This window comes from Muscardinus avellanarius (assembly GCF_963383645.1).
Source record: "Muscardinus avellanarius genome assembly, chromosome: X".
NCBI classification, from domain to species: Eukaryota; Metazoa; Chordata; class Mammalia; order Rodentia; family Gliridae; genus Muscardinus; species Muscardinus avellanarius.
In genome coordinates, this window is record NC_137792.1 from 29,798,323 (window position 1) to 29,822,081 (window position 23,759).

Sequence of the window (23,759 nt, forward strand, 5' to 3'; positions counted from 1 at the left end):
TATTGTAAAACAAGACAATATAAATTTGTTCTAAGGTCTAATTGTTAACAATTTTAGTCAGTCAAGGATAATTATTTACAAATATTTTAATGACTCAGTGCTTGATTTTCTTATATTTTATAACTCATCATAGTTTTATTTCTAGAAATATGTCAAAATTAATTGTAGAATACTTTGGTAATATAAGGCATGTAACCATGCATGTTACATATGTGTGGTTTAACAGTAATTTAGGTATGTTATATATAAGTATATATTGCAAATTAAAGCAAAATTATTATTAATTTTTTAAATGTTCAAAATGGTTAAGAATTTTAAGTAAATATATTTGGAGATCTTTTTCCTGTTTACTCATGTATTAGATATCTTTTTGTTAATTTAGGTTTAAACAAAATATGTCTTTTTATAAGTGCATATAATTTGTTTGCTCTAGAAATTGGCAAACTAAAGCCTGTGAGCCAAATCTGGCCAGAACTCTGTTTTTATAAAGTTTTATTAGAATACATACATGCTCATTTCTCTATTGTTTATGGCTGCTTTCATGCTATAATGGGAGAGTTGAAAAGTTGTCAAAGAAATCATATGTTTCATAGAACTTAAAATATTTACCATCTGGATGATTACAGAAAATGTTTTCAGACCATTGGCTTATGTGCTTCTTTTTCAATAAATATTTGTTGAATCCTAATTACTGCCTAGACATGAGACTTTGTGTCTATGAAGTAGGATATTGTACGTGTCCTTAAGAAGTTAATCATAAGTTTATATCAGTAGTAAACAATATGTTTATGTCAGAACCTCAGGAGGAAAACACAGTAAGTCTCAGACTCAGAGGGTTTAACTGAAGAGAAATTAATGAAGAATCATCTATGGAGATTAGGGCATCTATTCTTCAAAAGGAATAGAAGCTTCTGCCACCACCAGGCCTGGAGAAGAAATGATACATCAGCAAAGGATATCTATGAAAGAATAAAAATAAAGGCATAGAAACAAGTTAGCAGGACAATTAATTCAGGATATGCAGAACATAGAGAGGACTGGAAGGCCAGGTGGGACCCAGGCTACCAAGAGCCTTTTGTGAATTTTAATCCTGTCTGTTAGTCTGCACCATTAAAAGATTTCTACCTAGGTAATAGTATTATAGGTTTGTACTTTACTCATTTTCCTTTTGGAGTAGAGTTGGGAATGTGCTGGGGAAATGTGAGGGTGGGGACTGCAAGACCAGAAATAAGGAAACAAGTTAGAAGTTATGTTCATACAGATGAGAAGTGATGAGAGTCTGGACTTCGGCAATAATTCAAGGGCTAGAAAAGAAGACGGTACAAAGATATAGTACTGTGCAAATAGATATGCTCTAACTTGATTATTAGGTGGACATGGGTATTAGAAAAAGAAGAGGAAGTTTCCACTCACTTCCTGGTTTTGACTCTTAAGAGTTTAGATGGCTGGGAGGCCAATTTATAGTTGATAGAATGTTTGAGTAGGAACTGGATTTGGCAGGCATGCTTTGAGGAACCCATGGAATTGCTCAGGAAAGATTACATTAGGCATTTTGAAATGCATATGGAATGTATATTCTTGTTTAAAATAACTATATATGTGTATATTTGTATATGTTAAGGTTTTTAGTTTTAACATTTTATTTACTTTGAATGTCCATATACTCTAATGTATCTTCTTGGCACTTCTTCAGAGCTTCTCTGCAAAGTGCATTTCTTTGCACAATGCTGACATTTACTAATTCAAGCCTCCCTTCTAGAAAACTGCACTAATTTTTAAAACACTTTTCCTGTATTAAAGCCTTTCTTTTCATATCTATAGCAGAGAATAATCTTGATAAGTCAAAGACCAATCATATCTTTCCTCCACTTAAAAAACTTTGCTGGTTTTCTAATATATATATATGTATATATATACATATATATTCTAAACAGATATTCTTTACTATATAATAGTTTTATCTTCTCCCATGCCAAAAGCAATGCTAGTATTAATATACACTCAAAGGATTTTTGTTGTTGATTTTGAATGGTTTTTCCATCATATGAAGGGTTAGTGAAAATGAGCAAGAAGAAGCTGGAATAATGACTGAAGCTCATTTTAAGACAGTGAAAATTGAAATTACTAGTATTACTTGAATTTATTCAAAAGATTTAGGGAGTAAATAGAATTTTTACAATTGTTTAAATAGAAGTTCCATTGAAACTTACATTTGATCACTTCGAAATTTGATTTAGGTAGTTATAATTTCTCACTCCAAAGTTTTTATTACTGGGGTAAAATTATTTTATACCATTTCATAATGCCTTTGTTCCTATAGTGATTCAATTTTGTCAATAATTTTTAATATAAAGTTATCTTGTATATATTTGTCCTATATATAGTTGTCTTTTTATTATTGATGCTATTTTCAATCGACAAATATATATATATATATGTATATATATATATTTGAAATCTACTTCATACAAGAATGATCATAATTAATAAAATGTTAAATATTTTAAGATTGAAGATAATGCATTTCAAATATCTTACCATACATACATAAAAAATGATGTGTAAATAGATGATATGTGTTAATAGTTTTTTGGGACTTTTTGTATTGGCAGTTGAATTTAGGGGCTTTTTAAATCTAAGGAATTCCCCCAGCCCTTTTTATTTTGAAACATTAAGTTACTGAGAGCCTCATTAAATTTTTGAGGCTAGTCTTGAACTGAAATCCTCTTTGAAGCATCAAGGAATATATGGGTATTCTCTGCTTCATCTTCACAATAAAGAGAGACTCCCACCTAATCTGGGACCTGAGATTTATTTAATTACTTGACTTTACCCTTTATTCTTTCTACATTTATCTCAATATGACTAAGATAAGTTTCTTGAACTTTGGAGGGCTTTTAAGTGGATTTATTACATCTAATTTTCTGATTGAATGCATGTTGTGGTTTTTTCTATCACTTTTTCTGTTAGAAACTTGTTATTGAGTGATATTTACTTAACAACTTTATACAACCCTGCATTTAATTCTTATGATTATATTATATTTTTAAAAATTCACATTAAATAATAACATTATAGATATGTATCTGTATAATTTACATGGACTTTTTTCTCTTATAGGAAAGTTTATAAACGTTGATGTTCCTGGTATATATTATTTGGAGTTGGAGGAAAGCACGTCTCTGGAAGGTAGCATAGCATTCAATCCCAAAGAAGTAAGTTCAGCTTTTTTACTGCTTTTATCACTTAAGAGTAGTGGAGATGAATGTGGTATCGCATTCCTGAAATCGTAGTACTTGCGAGTCTGAGAATGATCACAGGTTCAAGGCCAGCTTTAGCAAGTTAGTGAGGCTCTCAGCAATGTAATGAGACCCTATTTCAAAACAAAACATAAAATAGATATGGATGTTTAGCTCGGAGGTTGAATGTCCCTAGGTTAAATATTAAGTGCCACAATAAAGAGTAGTAGAATTACAGATTATCCTAACCACAAGCTATCAAAGATACCTACAAGTAGTGGGCTTTTACTGACTATTGAACATGCCTATGTATGCTCTTTAATTTGGTAAAATGCTTGATAGAGGTGTCTGGTTTATGCTTGAAAAATATGTCAGTGGTTGCAGAGGACACACAGACAAGGCTTGTGATTGTGTGGTCTTTATTATGCTCTCTAGAAAATTCATAACACTTTCTGTATTTTCCACCAATCCCACCCTGCTTCTCACCCCTTCACATTACAGTTGTGAAGGAGAAAAACATTTAAATTAACAGAAATGAATCACTTATATTCAAGCCAGAATGTGTTTTCTCCTTATTTTATTTTTATACTTTTACTGATGCCTTATAATTAAACATCATAGGGAGGTTCAAAATGATAATAAAGTTACACATACACATAGCACTTTCTGTATTTTCCACCAATCCCACCCTGCTACTCACCCCTTCACATTACATATTAATGAGTTAGGTAGAGATATCTTCATATAAAAACATAGCATGATTTGAAAGATTTTCATTATCCCTCATTTTTGTTCTTCCCACCTTCCTTCTCGAATCCTCTTCCATTAGTACTTATATTTAAATGGTGTTTGTTTGATGTTCTTAAAAATTACTGAAGACATGATGTAAACATTTGATTTAGTCACTTGTTCATCAGAGCTATCAAGATACCTGACAAGTGCAATATAAAGGAAGAAAGGTTTATTTTAGGACTCAGAATTTCAGAGGTTTAGTCCATAGTTACTCAGCTCCAAAGGAGAAACTTTTGCATCAAGACATTGCGAAGGCACATCATTAAATTCATGATGGTGGAACGTGTGTGTGTGTGTGTGTGTGTGTGTGTGTGTGTGTGTGTGTGTGTTTATAGAAATGTAATATTTAGGACTTTCTGCATATAAAATCAAATACAATTTTTCTTTGTAATTTAGATTTTGCCTATTTCTGGTTTTTTTTTTTTTTTTTTCTCTATTGTTCTGGCTCAGACACAGTAGTATGTTGAGAAGATGTGGCAATTGGTAAAAACCCACAGACTCCACCAAAACATTTTTAGAACTATTGAATAAATTCAGTAAAATTGAAAGATATAAAATTAATATTTTAAAATCAGTTGCACTTCTATTAACAATGAACTATCTAAAATGAAATTTTAAAACTTCATTTCCAATAACATAAAAAAGAATAAAATCCTGAAGAATTAACAAAGGAGACTCAAATAAATAGAAAAATATCCTGTGTTTGTATATCTATGTATATATGGAAATATACATTTTTATACTATTATTGGTACATTATAATTTATGATCAGCAGAAATACTGTTTTCCAAATATGCTTTAATCTTCTTATTCCCATCAGCAATATATAAATGTATCAGTTGCTCATGTCTTTAGCAGAACTTACTATTGTTACTGTTTTAAAGAAATTATTATAGATGTGAAATAGTATACCTTGTGATTTCAACTTATATTTACCTAATACCTAATGATGTTAAACATCTTTGAATGCAATAATGATTATATATATGTACATATATATTCTTGTCTTGAGTTTTTTTTTTCAAATCTTTAACCTATGTCTTATTAGCTGGCTCATTTTTTATTAATCATTGAGTCTTTTTATAGTTTGGGTACAAGTTAGTTTTCATAATAATTTTTGTTTTGGTTTGATTTTATTTTCTTAGCAATCTCCTTAATAGGTGCTTTAAATTATATACTATACAAATAAAAATGTTTTAATGGATGGGGATTTGGGATATTTTATTTTAAAAAGTTTTGCTTAACCCAGCATCACAGAAGTATTTATCTTACATTTTCTTTCTGTTTTGTGCATTTGGATTTTATATATAAATTTTTGGTTCATTTTGAAGGAGTAGAAATTATTTACTATTTGGCTCTTTGTTTTCCTTTCTTGCTTCTTTCCTGGCTTTTTTTCTTTCTTCCTTTGTTTCTTTCCTTCTTCTATATTCGAGATTTAATCGAGGGGTATTCTAAAACTGAGCTATACCCCTTTAATTTATCTTTTAATTTTAGTTTGAAATAGGGTCTTGCTGAATTTCTACACACTAGCCTTGAAATTGCAATCCTCCTATCTCAGCCTCTCAAGTACTGAAGTTACAGGCATGTGTCACCACACCCAGTAAACTACCAGTATCATATATGTCACAAAGCCAGTCACAAGTAGCATGCCATGGTTGTGGGCTACAAGAAAATGTCCATGACAGGGGTAGAATTGTGTACACATTTACTTAGGGGAGGGCACATTCAAAGAAATGTGGTTCCTTTCTCGAGAGAAAGAGAATGCACTCTAGAGAAGCATGTCTGTTCCTTTTATAGAAAACTGCAATTTGTGAGCAAATAATGGATATCTAAGTGGGTGAGCTTGATTTCTTTGATGGTGTATATTGCATGCTGCCCTTATGATTCCAAATATTTTGTTACCTAAAGGTGAGCCTCTCAAAATGCACCATGAAATCCAGACATGGTGCATAAGCTTGTAATCCCTGCATTTGGGAGGCTGGGACAGGAGGAATGTGTGTCATGGGCAGCCTCAACTATTTAGTGAGGCATTTGTGACTCAGTGAGACCCTGTTTCAAAATAAAGAATAAAAATAGAGTTTGGGGTGTATTTCAGAAATAGAATGACCCTAGGTTCCGTCCCAATACCACAAAAAAGTACCATGGTGCCAGGGGGAGGTTTTATTTCAGAGGAGAGAGTGATGTTAATCTACTTACTCATTCCCAGTGTAAGCAGGGAGTGGCCAAGGTTGTGCTCCTTCTCAGGGATCCTGTTGCAGTGGCACTGTGGCTTCCCAGCTCCTAGCAGGAGGTCTGAGTGACCAGGGAGATTTTAGATATATTGCTCCTGACCATCTATCTTTTAATTTTCTTATTTCACCTCCCCTTTAATTGACAGCTATATATGTTTTCTCTTTTCCCAAAACTAGGCAAGGCACCATAAAAAATAATGTATTTTTTGTCTATCAGGTGGCAACTTATGACTTTAGCATTCAAATTAAAATTAACTCCTTCAAGGCTTCAGAACTCTATATTGAATATTTGTCAAAGAAAAATCCTGCTTTGCCAAAGACAACACCACTTATCGAACCCTGTCATGTTCATGCTACCGGTATGTAATATAGAACAGGCAACTGGTGTGGGTAAGGCAAAGATTACACCTTAGCATTTAAAAAGTTAAAATAAACCTGAATATAATTCTTATTTTTAAAATATAAATGTTAGGCTGGGCATGATGGTGCACACTTGTAATCCCAGCATTCAGGTGATGAAGACCAGAGGATCGTGGTTCTTGGACAGCCTCAGCTACTTAGCAAGGCCCTTTGCAACTCAGTGAGGCCCTGTTTTAAAATAAAGAACTTGTTTCAAAATAAAGAGTAAAAAATAGGTCTGGGGGTGTATCTTAGAGGTAGAATGTCCGTGGGTTCCACCTCCAGTACCACAAAAAAATGATATAAATGTTAGAAAGTAAAATTAGGATATAATTAACTTATATATAACAAATTATGAGTTCATCAGACTAGAATGTTAATGGAACACATATATTTAGAGGTAAGTAGTTATTGCTAAAAATATAAACAAACAGGCCAACTTCTTAGTTTATTGTATGAGAAGTTTATTATATTATTAAGTCAAGATATAAATTGGTAAAGTAAAATAAATTGAAAGTAAAATGAAAAATTGATAATTTAAGAAAATATTTTTATTCTCAAAGGATAGGTTATCAAAGGAAATGTAATGAAGATTCAGTACAATATACATTTGAGTTATTAGTTGAATATTTACTCACTTCATCCAAATATTCAAGGATAAACCTGATGTTAACCCTGCAAATATTTTTACTAGCTTTGGCTTTGCTTTGTATAATATGTGTTTAAGTATGTTTCTAAAAAGCCAAGAAGTCTATACATAGTTTTTATATTTCTGACATTAAGTCAAATTGTCTTTATTTATAAAGTAGTGATGAGTATCATATACTTATATATGACAGCTAGTAAGAAAGGCCTCACTATGTACATGATAAAATTTATTTAATTTAAAAATTTTTTTTTCTTGGTGCATTGTATTCATACATCATATTGGGGTAAAATACTTGTGTGCACATACATGTACACATCACCCATTTAGCCCCTACCCAATTCCCACCCCATTTCCACCCCATCCCTCTTTCCCATGCTTGGCTTAGTTCCATCCATTTCCCTGAAAATGATGTAATTCCATTTTTTAATTTTTATGGCTGAGTAAAATTCCATTGTGTACATATCCCAAAGTTTTGTAATCCATTCATCTGTTGATGGACATCTTGGCTGGTTCCATAGTTTGGCAATGCTCAATTGTGCAGCTATGAACATAGATACACATGTATTAGTTTGGTAGTTTGATTTCCTTCCTTTTTGGGTAGATACCCAGAAGTGGTATTGCTGGATCTTTAAAATCCCAAATTAGGAATTAAATAGTTGGTATGGAGATTCTATGAATTAATGCCTTTTTACCCTCTTTTTGTTGCTGGGGATACTGGTGAATGAACCGAGGGACATTCTACCTCTGAGTACACCCCAACCTCATTTTAATTTTTATTTGGAAATAGGATCACATTAAGTTACTGTGGCTGCCGAGGAACCCATGATCCTTCTGTCTCAGCCTTCTAAGTACTGGGATCATAGGTGTGTATCACCATACCTGTCTTTTTCCCTGCTTTAAAATATTTATTTCTTTTAGCCAGGCATGGTAGAACATGCATGTGATCCTAATACTTTAGTGAGACTCTGTTTCAAAATTCAAAAAATAACTTTGGGCTAAAGATTAGCTTAGAGGTAAAGTACCCTCGGGTTCAATATCTATTGTCCGTCCACATCCCCAAAAATTATTTTTAAAAGAAAATAACAATGGTCTAATCTTTTCTAAAATTGGTAAGCTATTTTAATGATAAACTCCTTATTTATTTATATTGCATTGTATTTAATGTGAATGTTTCACAGAATTTTTTACTTTAGTTTTATTCATGTTTAATAGAGCTTTTTAAATTTTATGATAAAATCTATCTTTTCCTCTGTGACTTCTAACATTGCTTTAAATGCTAGAATGTTTCCTCTGCTAAAGAGTTGAAATTCTGTTTTTTTTTTTTTTTTCCTATTTCTTTTTATTTAATGTGTGGTACTGGGGATAGAACCCAGAGGATTCTAAATCTGAGTGACACACCCAGCTCTAATTTCTTATTCTTTATTTTTGAAAAAAGGTCTCACTGAGTTGCAAGGGGCCTCACTAAGTAGCTGAGGCTGTCAGGGAACCTCAGTCATCTAGTCTCTGCCTCCTGAATACTGTGATTACAAATGTGCACCACCACGCCTGGCTTTTTCCTATTTCTAATGTTGTCAATTTTAACCTAGCAAGAGTTCTTATTTTCTGAAAATATCTGTACTTAGAGCCTTAATGTTTCTGCGAAAACAATGCATTTTGTTTCTAATTATATTATGATGATTTACTTGGCATTTCCTTCAGTTGATTATATTATTTCTAATTTTGGTGGAATTGTTTTTTAATTTTTGTCCCTATTCCATGTTGGTTGGTTCTTTTAATTTCTGTTGATCTTTTTCTGGTCTTTCAAGTTGAGGAGTGACTCAAAAAGCTAACTTCAGCATCAAATCATTATCTGCCAGAATATCAATGAATGTTTTAATGTGAGGGCGTAGAATGGTCTGAAATGTTTATCTATGAGTCTTCAGTCTAGTTTTTCCATTATAACTCGGCTTAATCAGTTTTTCCCTTTAAAATTGATTCTCTAGTAACCTGTGATAGAATTCAACATTTTTATTTAAATAGAACAGGTTCTCTAAATAATGAAGTAAGCTGGGTATGGTGGAGTACACTTGTAATCCCCAGTACATGGAAGGCTGAGGCTGAGACAGAAGAATCACAACAGTTTGCAGCCACCTTTATCAATTTAGAGAGGCTTTGCACAACTTAGACCATATTTCAAAATAAATTCTAAAATGTGGCAGGAAGTGTATCTCAGAGATAGAATGCCTGTGTTCAAATCCCCAGTAACACACACACACACACACACACACACACACACACACACACACCCCGAAGTAATTAGCCAAAACAATATTCCATTTTAAAGAAGATATTTACAATCTATGCATCATTTTCTACTTCCTATTCCCAGTTTGCAAATGGGAAGGTCATATTACATGTGCTTCTATCTGTATGTCTGTCATAACGTTATCTTTTCTATGATTCCTAATTGCAGATATTGGTTATAATGCCATGATGAACATCATCTACACATTTTTCTAACACATCATCTATAATTTTTTCCAATTCCATAAATCTTTATCCCCTGCTAAAGCATCCATTAATTCTAGGGATGAAATGAAAGCATGTGAAAATACATGCATTTTAAGGGTCAGAAATTGGGTTATTTTATATACTCATTTTCATAAAACTTTATGAGACTCTGTATTTCCCATTAATAATTCAAATATCTCAATTTTTAAAAAAATATTCATTTTTCCTTAGGTAAAAACAACTTACCTGAGGCATTAAGCATTTTTACGAATACTATTTACAAATTTCTATATAATAACCATTTATTTCCAGTACCTGTTTTATTTAGGGAATATTAATGATATTCCATCTATACATTATTCCAGAATTCCTAAAATTTATCCTTTTTTATTTCTACATCAAACACTTATATGATGATCATTTTAACTGTTTACTTTTACTAAGCTCAACATTAAGTATATTGTATACTTTCATCATCTCAATGGTAACTTTATTTTACTTAAGATTCATTACTATAAAATATCACAAAATGGAATTTTATAAAAACAAATACCTAAAAAAGATATTTTAGAAATATTTTTAAAGCCTGGTGTGGTGGCTCACGCTTGAATACCCAGCATTCTGGAGGCTGAGAGCAAAGGATTGTGGTTTGCAGACAACCTTAGCTACTTATTGAGGCCCTTTGCAACTCAGTGAGACCCTGTTTCAAAAAATAAAAAAATACTTAAAAATAGGGCTGGGTGTGTAGCTAAGAGGTACAGTGCCCCTGGGTTCCATGTCCTGTACCACAAAAAGAAAAAAATAAATAATTATAAATATAATATTATTTTCTGGCTGTGAGTATAAAAACAGAAAATCATTTTTTCTTATTGGTTCAGGTTGAAAATATGCTAAGAAATGCCTATGAGCCTATATCAATATGTCATATGTATATTTATCTTCCTTTCAAAGTAATGCAGGCACCATTGACATTATCAAAAACAGAAATTGTATATAATGTCCCTTTATATGAGATGGAAGATAGTATAAAAATCACAAAAACTCAGGTATGTATACAGAATTTTTACACTTTATAATTTTTTTAATATTAAGATTGTATAATTATGCTGTTAGTTTATTAAGTTGATTATTCTGAAGCATGAGTGTACTATAAGTATTATTTTCTCTAATATTTATGCTATTTGAAGTGAGAATGTTGGCAATTTTATAGAACTTGTATGTGTATATACATAATATATATTACTTATGCATAATTTTTGAAAAATAATTGTCAAATGCACATATAAAATTAACTTATAACTGAATATTTGCACATATTAAATATGCATATTATTCAAATATAATTAATCCCCTTACACTAATAAAAGCTATGAATTAAATTAATGTGATATATTTCATATATTTAAGAAATTATATCCATAAACAATGATAAAATGTAGATAAAATCCGGGTATATAATAAACTTCTATATTAATCTACTCTCTCTCCTAATTGTGTCTATCTAGAAGGGAAAAAAGAGAGACGTATAAATATTGTAGGAATTTTTATTGTTCTGCCCCTTTTTTTCTAATAGATTACTATTCTTGCTACCAATTTTGAATTTCCATAATGCTGAAAATAAATTAATAATTTTGATAAAATACAAAGAAAAATAATGTTAATGTTAAATATACTAATTAAAGTAATCAGTGCTTCTGTATTTATATATATATATATATATATATATATATCAGTTCCATTTTCAAAATCATAGGATATAAAAGTAGATAGTTAAATGCTGGTAGAGGTGTGGGGAAATAGGAACTCTGACATTGTTGGTGGATTAAAAATTAATGCAGCATCTATGGAGATTAATGTGGAGATTCCTCAGAAAACTTGGAATGGATCCAGCATATAATCCAGCTATTTCACTCCTGGGTATCTTTCCAAAGGACTGAAATCAGAGTATTATAGCAATATATGCATATTCATGTTTATAACAACACAATCCATAATAGCCAATTATGGAACCAAACAAAGGGTCCATCAACAGGTGAATGGATTACAAAACACACAATTGAATTCTGCTTAGCAATAATGATGAACAAAATTACATCATTTGCAAAAAAATGGATGAACCTGGAGAACATTTTGTAAAGTGAAATCAGCCAGTCAGAGAAAGTAAAGGGTCATATGTCTTCTCTCACATGTGAAAACTAGAGAGTAATGAGGATACAAGAGGGACTTTAGATAAAAGAGAAGAAACCCTGTTGGAGTACAGGAGGTAGTCTAGCAAACAGGGTTGGGGAGAGAGAATTGATAAAATAAACATTTCCACTGATGTTATGTACATATGAGTGAGTGCCAATCCCAATCTCCTTATCATGGATAGAAAAGGGGAGGGAGGAGGAGGGAGCTGGGAGAAAGCTCATCAAGTGCTGTGTGAATGTCACTCTGAACTACATTATGATGAGACTTGATGAATCAATACAAGTATATTTTAAAAGTAATTATTCTTATAGTTGCTAGTGGGTGTTTTGTTTGTTTATTTGCAGTGCTGAGGACTAAACAGGATAAGGATACAACTTTTCTTTCTTTGAGAATGACAAAAACAAGGACTCGAATGGTTCATAAGATTCTGTATTGAAAGTTATTTTATTTAAAATACATAAAATTGTTCTGTAAAAGAGTATATAAATATTAAAAATAATGAGATGCTTAAATACTTAGAAGAACTGGGATTAAATTTGTTCATTTTTAATTATGTCTAGTTTGAAACAATCATGTTTTAGACAGAAACAAAATATGTCATTTTGCTGTAGTGAAGTTTCTATGGTTTATTCTATACTCTTCAAATTTTAGAAAAGCAAAATTAATTTAAATATTTGATTGGGGCTTGGGATGCAGTTCAGTGGTAGAGCTCTTGCCAACTATGCAGAAGGCCCTGGGATACATGTCCAACAGCACACACACGCACAAAAACAAGTTAGTTTTATTTTGATAGTATATTTTATCAAAATGATGAGTCTGCATGCAAATCATGCCCATATTCCTATATTTAATGAAGTGTTAAAACAATACAGAGTTTCTATGTACCTTTCACTCAGCTGTCCCTCCTTACACAGCCATAAAGCATTTTTTGAAACTAAGAAATTAATGTTAGTTCAGTGTTAGTAACTAAGCAGTAGCCTGCCTGGAATATAACTAAGTGTATTTCATGTATGTTTTGATCACATTGAGCTTCACTAGGAGGTATAAATGAAATGAACTAACAAAATAGTTTGTTTGTTTTTTTTTTTGTGGTACTGGGGATGGAACTCAGGGGCCTTCTACCTCCAGACTACACTCCCAGATCTAATTTATATTTTATTTGGAAACAGGGTTCTCACTAAGTTGCTGAGAGCCTCACTAAGTAGCCGAGGCTGGCTTCGAACCTGTGTGATCTTCCTGTCTCAGCCTCCCAAGCACTGGGATTACAAGTGTGCGCCACCACACAGGGCACAAAATAGGTTTTAAATAAGTAATTGTGAATTGCTGTTTTCTAGCCTATTATAAATGATAACATATTTATCAACTATAGTACTGTATTTATATATAGTTCTATTTGTTTTTTATGTTTATAGTTTTCAGGTGAAAAAGTTTCCAAAACTACTTAAGTCAGTTATTCTCCATGTCCCTGTAGCCTCAGTAAAGTTGTTATTTTGGTTTTTGTGTCTGTGTGTGTGTGTATGGGTTTGGGGATAGAACCCAGGGGCATTTGACCTCTGAACTACACCCCCTGCCCTATTTTTTATTCTTTATTTTGAAACAGAGTCTCACTAAGTTGCGGAGGGACTCACTAAGTAGCTGAGGCTGTCCGCAAAACGCGATCCTCTGGTCTCGGCCTCCCAAATGCTGGGATTACAAGCGTGCGCCACCAGGCCCAGCTAGTGAAGTTGTTTTAAATATCAGTGATGGAGTTTGTCACAGTCAGTAATCTATTTTATGATCCTCAAACACTGCTTGCTTTTGATTCACATAATTTTTAGTTATTTGTAGTATACAGGTATCTAGATTTTGAAAAATGCACAAAAATAATGTATATATCATTTCAGTACCATTCAGAACACTGTTTACGCACTTAAAAATCTTTATGTGACTTTTGTAGTCAAACTACTCATCCTTCTATTAAAATATGACAAACGTGTTTTTTTCTTCTAAAATTCAGCATTTCCACAATAATAGGTAATTTTATTTATTTTTTTTTTGTTTGCGGGTCTGGGAATGGAACCCAGGGTCATTTGACCTCCAAGCTACACCCCCTGCCCTATTTTTTATTCTTTGTTTTGAAACTGGGTCTCACTGAGTTGCAGAGGGCCTAAGTAGCTGAGGCTGTCCATGAACCGCGATCCTCAGGTCTCAGCCTCCCGAATGCTGGGAGGGATTACAGTAGTGCACTACCATGCCTGGCTGTAATTTTTTATATAATATCTAGTCATTTGGCTCAACTGTTTTCACTTATAAATTATTATTTAATATCCACATGCTTTATACAAATTAATCACTTATTGAATTTATGTTCTATTTTGTAGATATACTATAGTTTGGTTCTGTTTTATTTTCTTCTTGTGTTGGTGATTACAAACAAAGATATTATAAACATTTACTTACATGTTTTTGATAAACCTAAATTTTCAACTGTAGAAAATATTTAGGATTTTGATCACATAATTATATGGTAAGTATATAGTTACTGTTATAAGGAAGGGCCTAGCTATTTTCCAAACTGCCTTTATGATTTTGCATTTTAATTATCAATGAATGAGTGTTTTTGTTACTGTGTTCTTCCTAGCTAGTATGGCTATTTTTGTACTTTTTAATTTATACTTGATCTCAGTCTCTTTTTTGTGTATGTTTTATAGTTGTTGTCTGACCATAGTTTTATATGACTTTGTCTAATTTAACTTCAAAAGCATTTTAGCTATGATTGCCATTTAAATTACTTGGTTTTGTACATAGGCCCATCAAATTATTATGTTAATACAACTAAATTTTATGCTGTATATAATTATTAAAAAAATTTTGTATGTGTGTGAGCAGGATCTTGAATTACATAATATTTCTAAACACGAGATACAATGGACTTTGAATCTTACTAAGATTGAGAAAGTGTTCAAAAATGGCATATTCAAATTTAGTGCACTGACTGGGAATCTGCAACCAAATGAAAAGTATAATATTTCCATAGATTTCTGTCCGAGTAAGTATTTTCCTCCTATATTTGTGAATAAAATTTCAATTTACTGTTAATACAGTAGGTTATTTTATCAGATATATAATCATTCAGATTGTTATGGGATACAAGAAGAACTTTAGATAAAGGAGAGACCTCCAGTGGAGCTAGAGAAAAGGTCTAGGGGAGAGTGGTGGTAGGGGGAGGGAGAATTAATGAAGCAAACACTTATATAGATGTTATGCGCATATATACCAACACCAATCTTAATACCATAAATGGGAAAGAAGAGGAAGTGGAGAGGAAGGGAGAAGCTCACCAAGTGCTGTGTGCATATATGTCACTTTCACTCCAAATTATATTATGATGTGAAATCACAATGCACCAATAAAAGTATATAAAATTAAGATTGTTATATGTTATATGAATAATATAATGATGTTGATATTATTTTTCAATATTAAAATACTCAATTGACCAGTAAGCATAGTACATTTACTTAAGCCATAAAGCATAATGATTTGATATATAAATACATTATATAATTCTTACCAAAATCAGAATTTACACTTCCATCATCACTCATGCTATATATCAGATCCCCAGAATTAAAAGAAAGAATTTTTTTTTTTGGCACTGAGGATTGAGCCCAGGGATATTCTGTCTTTGACGTCTACCCTCAGCCCAGTTTTTTATTATTTATTTTGAAACAGGGCCTCACTAAGTTGCAGAGGACCTCACTAAGTAGCTGAGACTGGCCTTGAACCTGTGACCCTCGTGCCTCAGCCTCCCAAACACTGGGTTTATAAGAATGTGCCACTATGTCTGGCTATAATTTTCTAATTTTATAATTAAAAAATTGTACCACTGGGTAAATATCTGTATATTTCTTCCATTTGCAAGCTACTGTTGAATGCCATCTTCTCTGCTTCTACTTTTTAGTAGAAAAAGTATTAGCTATAATGTTTACTTGAGGTTTTCTTTTGTCATATTTATGCCTATAAATTTCCCTGTTGATACTAATTTTGCTTTATTCTTTTAGTTTTTACTTTTGTATTTTTGTTCTCAAGATATTTTTAATTTTCATGTTAATTTATTCTTTGATCCATTGGTTAGAAACATGAGGTTTTATTTCTACATATTCTTTAATTTTCAAGATAATCTTCCATTAGTAATTTCTAGTTTTATACAGTTGTATTTTTAAAACTTTCTTTGAGGTCTAACATCTTAGGGAGTGTCTCAAGGGCAGTTGAGAAGGTTGCAAAATCTGGTATTATTTGACGGGATGTTCTATCTATGGCTGTTAGATCCATTTTGTCTAAAATATATTTTCATTCCAATGTTTCCTTAATGATTTTCTGTTTAAATGATCTCTGCATTCTGAAAATGAAATATTTGACTTGGTATCTGATTTGTTTGATATTCATCTAGCCATATCTGCTTTTTTTCATTTCCATTTGTGAGACATAACTATTTTTGTACTTTTACTGGTGAGCTATGTGTCTCCTCCTTAAAGATGAAGTAAATTTTTTTTTTGCAGGAAGCATATATTTAGTATATATTTAGGTTTTATATTTATATTTAGTCCACTACTCTCTTATTTCATTAGAAAATAAATTGCAGAAATAATCTCAATATAGCCCTTTCAAAATCCAGAATTCAGTAAGTCTCAAAGCCTTTCCCAACTCTGGTATTTATTAACTTGATATTCATCTCAAAAATAATGTTAACATTAATTTAATTAAACCATCCTTTAACTATAGGTTTGCAATACCATCCAAAAAAAGAATTTCAGTATAATTCATTTTATAAGCTGAAGGTATAGTATCTTATTTTTCACATATTTTTTCAGTACTCATTTTCCATTATAAGTAGGGATTCCATTATTTGCTTATTAATTCTCTCTTCTTTCCAGAACCTCCCTTTTCCAATAATCACAAACTATTTGATCAAGTAATGAGAGTACTTGGTCAACTAAAGACATCCAATACAAAGGGAAGAGGTGATCTGATGAGTTCAGTGACTGCATTGATTTAGTTTCTGGCATAGAGTTTCACTTTCGAGCATAGCTCCACATCTTCTAGTACACTCTGTCATCCTTTGCTCTTATAAACCCTTGCTGGCCCTAATCCTTAAAGGCCACATTAGTATTACATTTTTAGATTTAAAGATGTAAACTTAAATTCAAAACCACCAGATAACTTGTTTTTTCTCTCCATGAGACACTATTATTGGGGATTCAGGTGTGAAAAGGTTTTGGCCAGTTCTGTGATAGAACTTATACTCAGGAACAGACCTGCTGCTTCCTTTGTTAGGCCATCTTCTTCAATGCAAACTGTCTCTATATGAAACTATTGCATTTACATATCTTATTTTGATGTAATTGGCCAGTCAACCATGTCACACTTTCCTACTTTTAAAATGCGGGGACAAGGTGCATTCATTTAATATCAGGACATCCCTTTCTCAGTATTGCTCTAGGCTACATTATGGTTATCATCTGATCTCACCTTTATGATGCATTTACTAAACAGATGGTCAGATTTTATTATAGTGAAGAAAACAAATTTAACAAATCCTGTTACCAAAAATCTACTTTAAGGATAGTTGTTACATTTCTAAATTATACATTAAAATACTTTTCTTTCATTAATACCCCACTAAGTATTAAATTCTTCAGCAGAATAAATGGTTTCTGGGTAATATATTCCACATCATTGATTTGTAATGCTATAGTATATTTTAAAGTTTAGCAATGTTTATACTTTACATATATACATATATTAATATATGTACATGTATGATTTATACTTAGAGTTTAGCTATATGTGGTATAAATATATAGCTATATATAGTTTAATATATAGAGAGAATATATAATGTTTTTTGTGTGCAAAGGAATCTAAACCACTTTCAAATTTTTTTTATTAGATAAGACTAAAAAATACACAGTTGATGTTCCTATGCATTTAAACGACAATCCACTTTGCTATAGAATGTTACATCTGATTGGAGACATAAAGACACCAAATATGTTGTTTGACCCACCATTTATATTTTTCACTCCTGTTCCTTTGGATATAACAACTGGGATGGATATCAACATTCTACCCCAAAACTATTTTAGGTAAATACTTAACATGACTTTTTCACATCTTCTTTATTTCACATCTTCTTTGTTTATATCTGCTATATGATAATTATATGTAATAACTCATTTGTTTCTATAGTTGTAAATAAGGATTAAAGTATTTATTTGTACATTAAAATTTAAAAATACAAAAATGCTTTTTGTCATCTATAGTTAGCTTCTTGCAAATTTTTTATGTGTATTTTCTTCTGGAAAAGTTGCAGTATATTTCTTTTCTATTGCTATATGGCAAATCATCACAAACATACTGCCTTAAAATATGCATTTGATATCTGACACAACATAGATTTATTATCTTGGAGTTTCTGTGGGTCCGAAATTCAGATTTATTTAGCTACAACCTCTATTCAGTGTTTCAACAGCAGGAGTCAGGATGCTGGGAGGCTGAGACAGGAAGATTACAGGTTCCAGGCCAGCCTCAGTAATTTAGCAAGGCCTTCAGCAACTTACTGAGCACTTGTTTCATATTTAAAAAATAGGGTTCCAATGTAACTCACATGAAGAATTCTCCTGGGTTAAATACCCAGTGCCTCATACACAATTAAAAGGGAGAAAAAGGAAAGTATAATAAAAGTAACAAAAGAAAATAAAAATAAAAATTGTTGAATAACTCTAAATAGAATAAATGAAATAAAATATTAATGAACTACTCTGAGTAGTTAAAAGATAATTTCAAATTCAATAAGAAAACAAGACTATACTGGTTGTTAGAGTGTATGTATGTATATATATATATATATATATATATATAGAGAGAGAGAGAGAGAGAGAGAGAGAGAGCACCATGCCCTATAATCCAAGTACTTGGGAAGCTGACTCAGGAGGATCACAAGTTCAAGGCTAGTGCATGATAACTTAGCTTAGCTTAGCAAGACTGTTTCAAAATAAAAGTAAGAGGGTTGGGAATGTACATGATTGAAAATAATATACCCCTGGGTTCATCTACTGCACCAAAAAATAAATATGTAAAGTGTAAGAACAACAAAAATAAGTAAAGCTAGAATTTACGCAAGAAAACAAGAATTTCTCAACTACAGAACTGTTGATGTTTCAGGGAGACTATCCTGTGCACTGTCAAACTAATAGGAAGCACTATTAATCTGACATGCAATGGACTTTTAAAAACAAACATATTTTAAGATATAAGAATTGTTAAATAATTATAACTGATGCAGTTAATTTGGTATTCTAAAACTGTATACATAATTAAAATCATTTTAAAGTATATAAGACCCAAATTAAAATAACAGCAAAAGTTAACTAATCTTTCTGGTGCAGAAAATCTCACACATATTTCAAATATTGATGGTCTAGAAGACAAAATATTTAAATAAAATATTTTAAAAGTTTATCATTTTAATATTTATAAAATGTTAAAAAGTTAGAGATTATATATTTTCTCTAGCAAACAGTCTATGTACAAAAATTGAGAGTACATTATTTTATAGTTACAGCAACATCCTCTAAAATTTTAGATTTAACATTGTATGTAACTGTTTGCTGATAACAGTTATGATAAAAATCAGTGAAGACAAACCGTCTCGTGAGTTATAACATGTTAAGACAAACTGCTAGAGGGAGTTTAAAAAGATATATTGAATTTTATAAACCAGTAATAAAGGTTTTATATATAATCATGCCTATAATAATACTTATTGGGTGTGATGAGTAAATAATACAACTAATATTATCTAGATATACGAATTGATAACTACAAACTACTTTGACTTCTATTGCTTTCTTTAGATAAACAATTAGAACTATGTCACTATTATGTTAACTGTATTAAATAAACTGTATTAAATAAATATTAAAATTCTAGTAATTTTCTGGGTGTGGTGGTGCATACCTGTAATTGGGAGGTTGAGACAAGAGGATCACAGGTTCAAGCCCATCCTCAGCAACTTAGCAATGCCCCTATAAACTTAATGAGAACATGTTTCAACATAAGAAATAAAAAGGGCTGGGAATATAGCCTATAGTTAAAATGCCCCTGAGTTCATTTCCCAGTACCCTCTCTACACACACACACACACACACACACACACACACAAACACACACACACACACACACACAGATTGGGTAGGAGAAAATAACTCAATGGAGTGCAACCAAAATTCTACTTATATGAAAATATATTGTCTTAAGTGCATAAATTAGAACAGTAAAAAAAATTGATAATCTCAAACATTCAACTTAATAAGAATAAGAATAGTAACTTCTATGGAGTAGAGAAGGTAAGATGAAATGAGAAACAGTAGACATTAAATAAATAGGAATACTATGCAAAACAATGACACAGTGGAACCATGCCTAAGAAAGTAAAAGAAGTTTTACAAATATCAAAACAAAACCAATGTGATTACTAGTACAGTGATAAATACAATCACCAAAAGAATAGACTAAGGAGCTTTAAAATGACTCATACATGAATGGATACTAGATATCTGACAAAGTTCATGAGACATATTTTTGAAGAAAAATGGTTACTATTCCATAAATGATGCTGGAGCAATTGTATATCTGTGTGGAACACAGTATTTCAGACTGTATCACTACCTCAAAAAGTGCATTAAAATCTTTTACAACTGGATTGAAGACTTGAGCATGAATGAAAATATGTAAAATATATAGAAAACACTTTAAATTTCTGTCATAATTATCACTATGTGTCTTACTGTGTTTTATAACTACAATGCATCAGTAACATTATTAAAATCATAAAAAGAAAGGATACCATATTAAAGGTGAAACAAAAGGCAAAAAGAGGCACATAGAAAGTAGGACTCATCAAACAGAATTTCAAATGCAATCTAGAGATAATAGCACATAAATTCTCAAAATGTATGAATTAATTGTACCACAGTGATGGGAAACATAATCTATTTATATAAAATATTTATTCCTACATGAAATTTTTATTACTTCTCTTTCATTTTTTAACACAATGGAATATAATTTTCCCACAATTGATGATGTCTTTCCAAGGATTTTCTAGTGTATAAATTTCAGGTATTAAAGCTTTCACTAAAAATATTAAAATTGAAACAGTTTATTTAGTAACAAATATTTATCTATAAACATAAAGAAATTAAAGAGTAGCTTACTGGCATATTAGAATTATATAAATTTCAAGGATTTATTAATTGCCTATGAGCATTAATTACATAGACTGTTACACTTGTGCCCGCTTCAGAATTTCTATAATTTAATACTTATTTTTCAATGGGTACTCTGAGGTCCAAAGAATACAAGTTTCAAGTGTGTTGTAATAGTTGAAAATAAATTATCCATGTTGAAGAATATAGTACAACCTTTGGTTTCAAATGTTTAGCACATAAGATATAAGTGTTTAGTGATGTCATAGGGCTTGCTCTAAATGGCACTCAAATTTTGAGGGAGTGTAGTTCTTCAACATTAAAATTACTTTGAAATTTGCAGTTTTTTCAAGACACCATCTTATAAGCAGACAGTAACTTGTATCTTTATATATTTATACAAGTACTTAATGTAATCAAAAAATTTTAAATTCTGCATGTATATACATTTATTAACATTATATAGTGTAAATACACTAGCTATTAACATGATCATAATATATTTAATAACAATGGTCATGGTCATGGTTAAAAACATATTTAACCAGTATTTTATAATTTTATATTTTATTTTCTCTCTCTCTCTCTCTCTCTCTCTCTCTCTCTCTCACTCACTCACTCTCTCTCACTCACTCTCTCTCTCTTTTGGTGGTACTGGGGTTCCTGCAAGCCCTTCTATCTCCAGGCTACACTCCCAGACCTATTTTATACTTTTTATTTGGAAACAGGGTCTCTTAAAGCCACGGCAGCTGGCTTCAAACCTGCACAATCCTCCTGTCTCCTGTCTCTGCCTCCCAAGTGCGGGGATTACCAGCATAACCTACCACGCCCAGCATCTCTTTTTAATTCATACATAACAAATAGGATATTAGCTAATCTTATGTGGTTCTTGAATAAATTATTATGCTATTATATGTTATACTATTATTATATGTTAAAAGAAAAATAAGAGATTATATAAAATGTGTTTAATAATTGAATATTTTATTGAAAACAATTATTTTAATTTTTAGAATGGTTTTTAAAAAAAACCAGTAAATGCATATATAGATCCAATTACTTGGTTGTGTTTTGAGCTAAAAAAAGAATTTTTTTCCTTCCTTTACACAGAAATTCAACTCTGAATTTCCAGACTCCCACTGCAAGGCTTCTTGATGATGATGAGATTCACCCTGTTTCTGTGATATTTCCAAAAGGCAGAATCATCACAGGCTCCAGTGATGGAATTAATCCTGGGCTTACCTGCCACCTCAGCTTTAAATCATCAAAACCTGTGTCATTTTTATCCAATCTTTTTTTCTATGATGACAAAGATAACTGGTAAGATATTAAAATGTAGACTATTTTACTTGAAAGTAAAAATAATAGGCTTGTACTATACACCACTGTAAAATATTAAAGAGAAAGTAGCATCTACTATAACTTTGCATGTAAAGTTCCAAATATAAGTTTGTGCTAATGAAAAATAGCATAGTAGTGGTTTACTGGTAGTTACTCTGCTGCTATGCTGCCTAGGATCAAATTCTGAAATTGTTAGTGTTACTTCTGAACCTTACAGTTTCCTCATCTGTAAAATTAGATGCTAATTTAAGTAGTTTTATAAACAGGAAAGTAGATATTGAGATACAGCAACCAAAACAGCCTCTTGATGGCATTTTTTGTGAGATGTTATGACAGATTCTCATAAGACAGGGCTGAGAGATGAATCTCAAGGGAAAAGGTTGAATGGTATAGAAATTTGTGTTATAAGAATACATTCCTATGATTAGCACTATCATGTTATATAAAAAATTTCCAAAAAAAATGAAAAAAGATGTTTTATTTTTTTTCCTTCCTTTTCTTTGCCATGTGGTTCTCTCTCTCACTGTGTCTTTCCCTCTCTCACACACAGAAAAAAAATGAAAATTTTACATTTGCCAATAGTAAGGATAGTAATTACAGACTACTCAATACAGTCAAGGATACTATTTTTTTATTTTTATTAAAATTCAAATTTTACTGAAGTGGAATCTCAAATTATCTTTCTACTTGTAGCATAAAGCAAGAGAATAAATATGGTTTTGTAGAAAAAACCTGTTTCAAATTCAGTCATCATCTCTATACATGATTGTTACTTAAGATAAGTTTCTTGTATATGAATACCTATAAAATATTATAAAACTCAGATATCTTAAATTAATAGCTGCTGTACCAGTATTAGGTATGGCCTAAGAAGACTGGAGAAAGCTCTGATTATTAATAAATATATTTCAAAAATTGGTTGAGGGGCAGATCTGTGAAATGATTTGGTTTCTGCCAAGAAGCAGAATAGTTATTCCAATGTAAATTAACCTAGCTAAAGGTAATTAACAAGTCAATAGGAGAGGTGAACTAGGACTTCCTCATTCTAAAGATAGGTTTACATAATAATTGCATAATCTAGCTAGGATGGGAGGAGGGGGTCAACCTTCATGAAAGTAGAAAAATGGGCAAAACCTCAGTTCTGGGAGAGAAGTACAGGGAGGAGCTTTACAGGGA

At 31.4% G+C, this 23,759-nt stretch overlaps 1 protein-coding gene across 1 annotated transcript in view; it reads left to right on the forward strand.

The window, feature by feature from the left end:
• Window positions 1-23,759, forward strand: part of CFAP47 (cilia and flagella associated protein 47) — a gene marked incomplete at both ends in the record, with an annotated part of 367,798 nt that overhangs the window by 60,590 nt on the left and 283,449 nt on the right. The window contains 6 exons of the mRNA XM_080718845.1: window positions 3,121-3,215; window positions 6,481-6,622; window positions 10,753-10,847; window positions 14,860-15,019; window positions 17,924-18,119; window positions 22,353-22,562. Coding sequence (XP_080574971.1) covers window positions 3,121-3,215; window positions 6,481-6,622; window positions 10,753-10,847; window positions 14,860-15,019; window positions 17,924-18,119; window positions 22,353-22,562 — 898 coding nt within the window. The remainder of the gene's footprint in view (window positions 1-3,120; window positions 3,216-6,480; window positions 6,623-10,752; window positions 10,848-14,859; window positions 15,020-17,923; window positions 18,120-22,352; window positions 22,563-23,759) is intronic.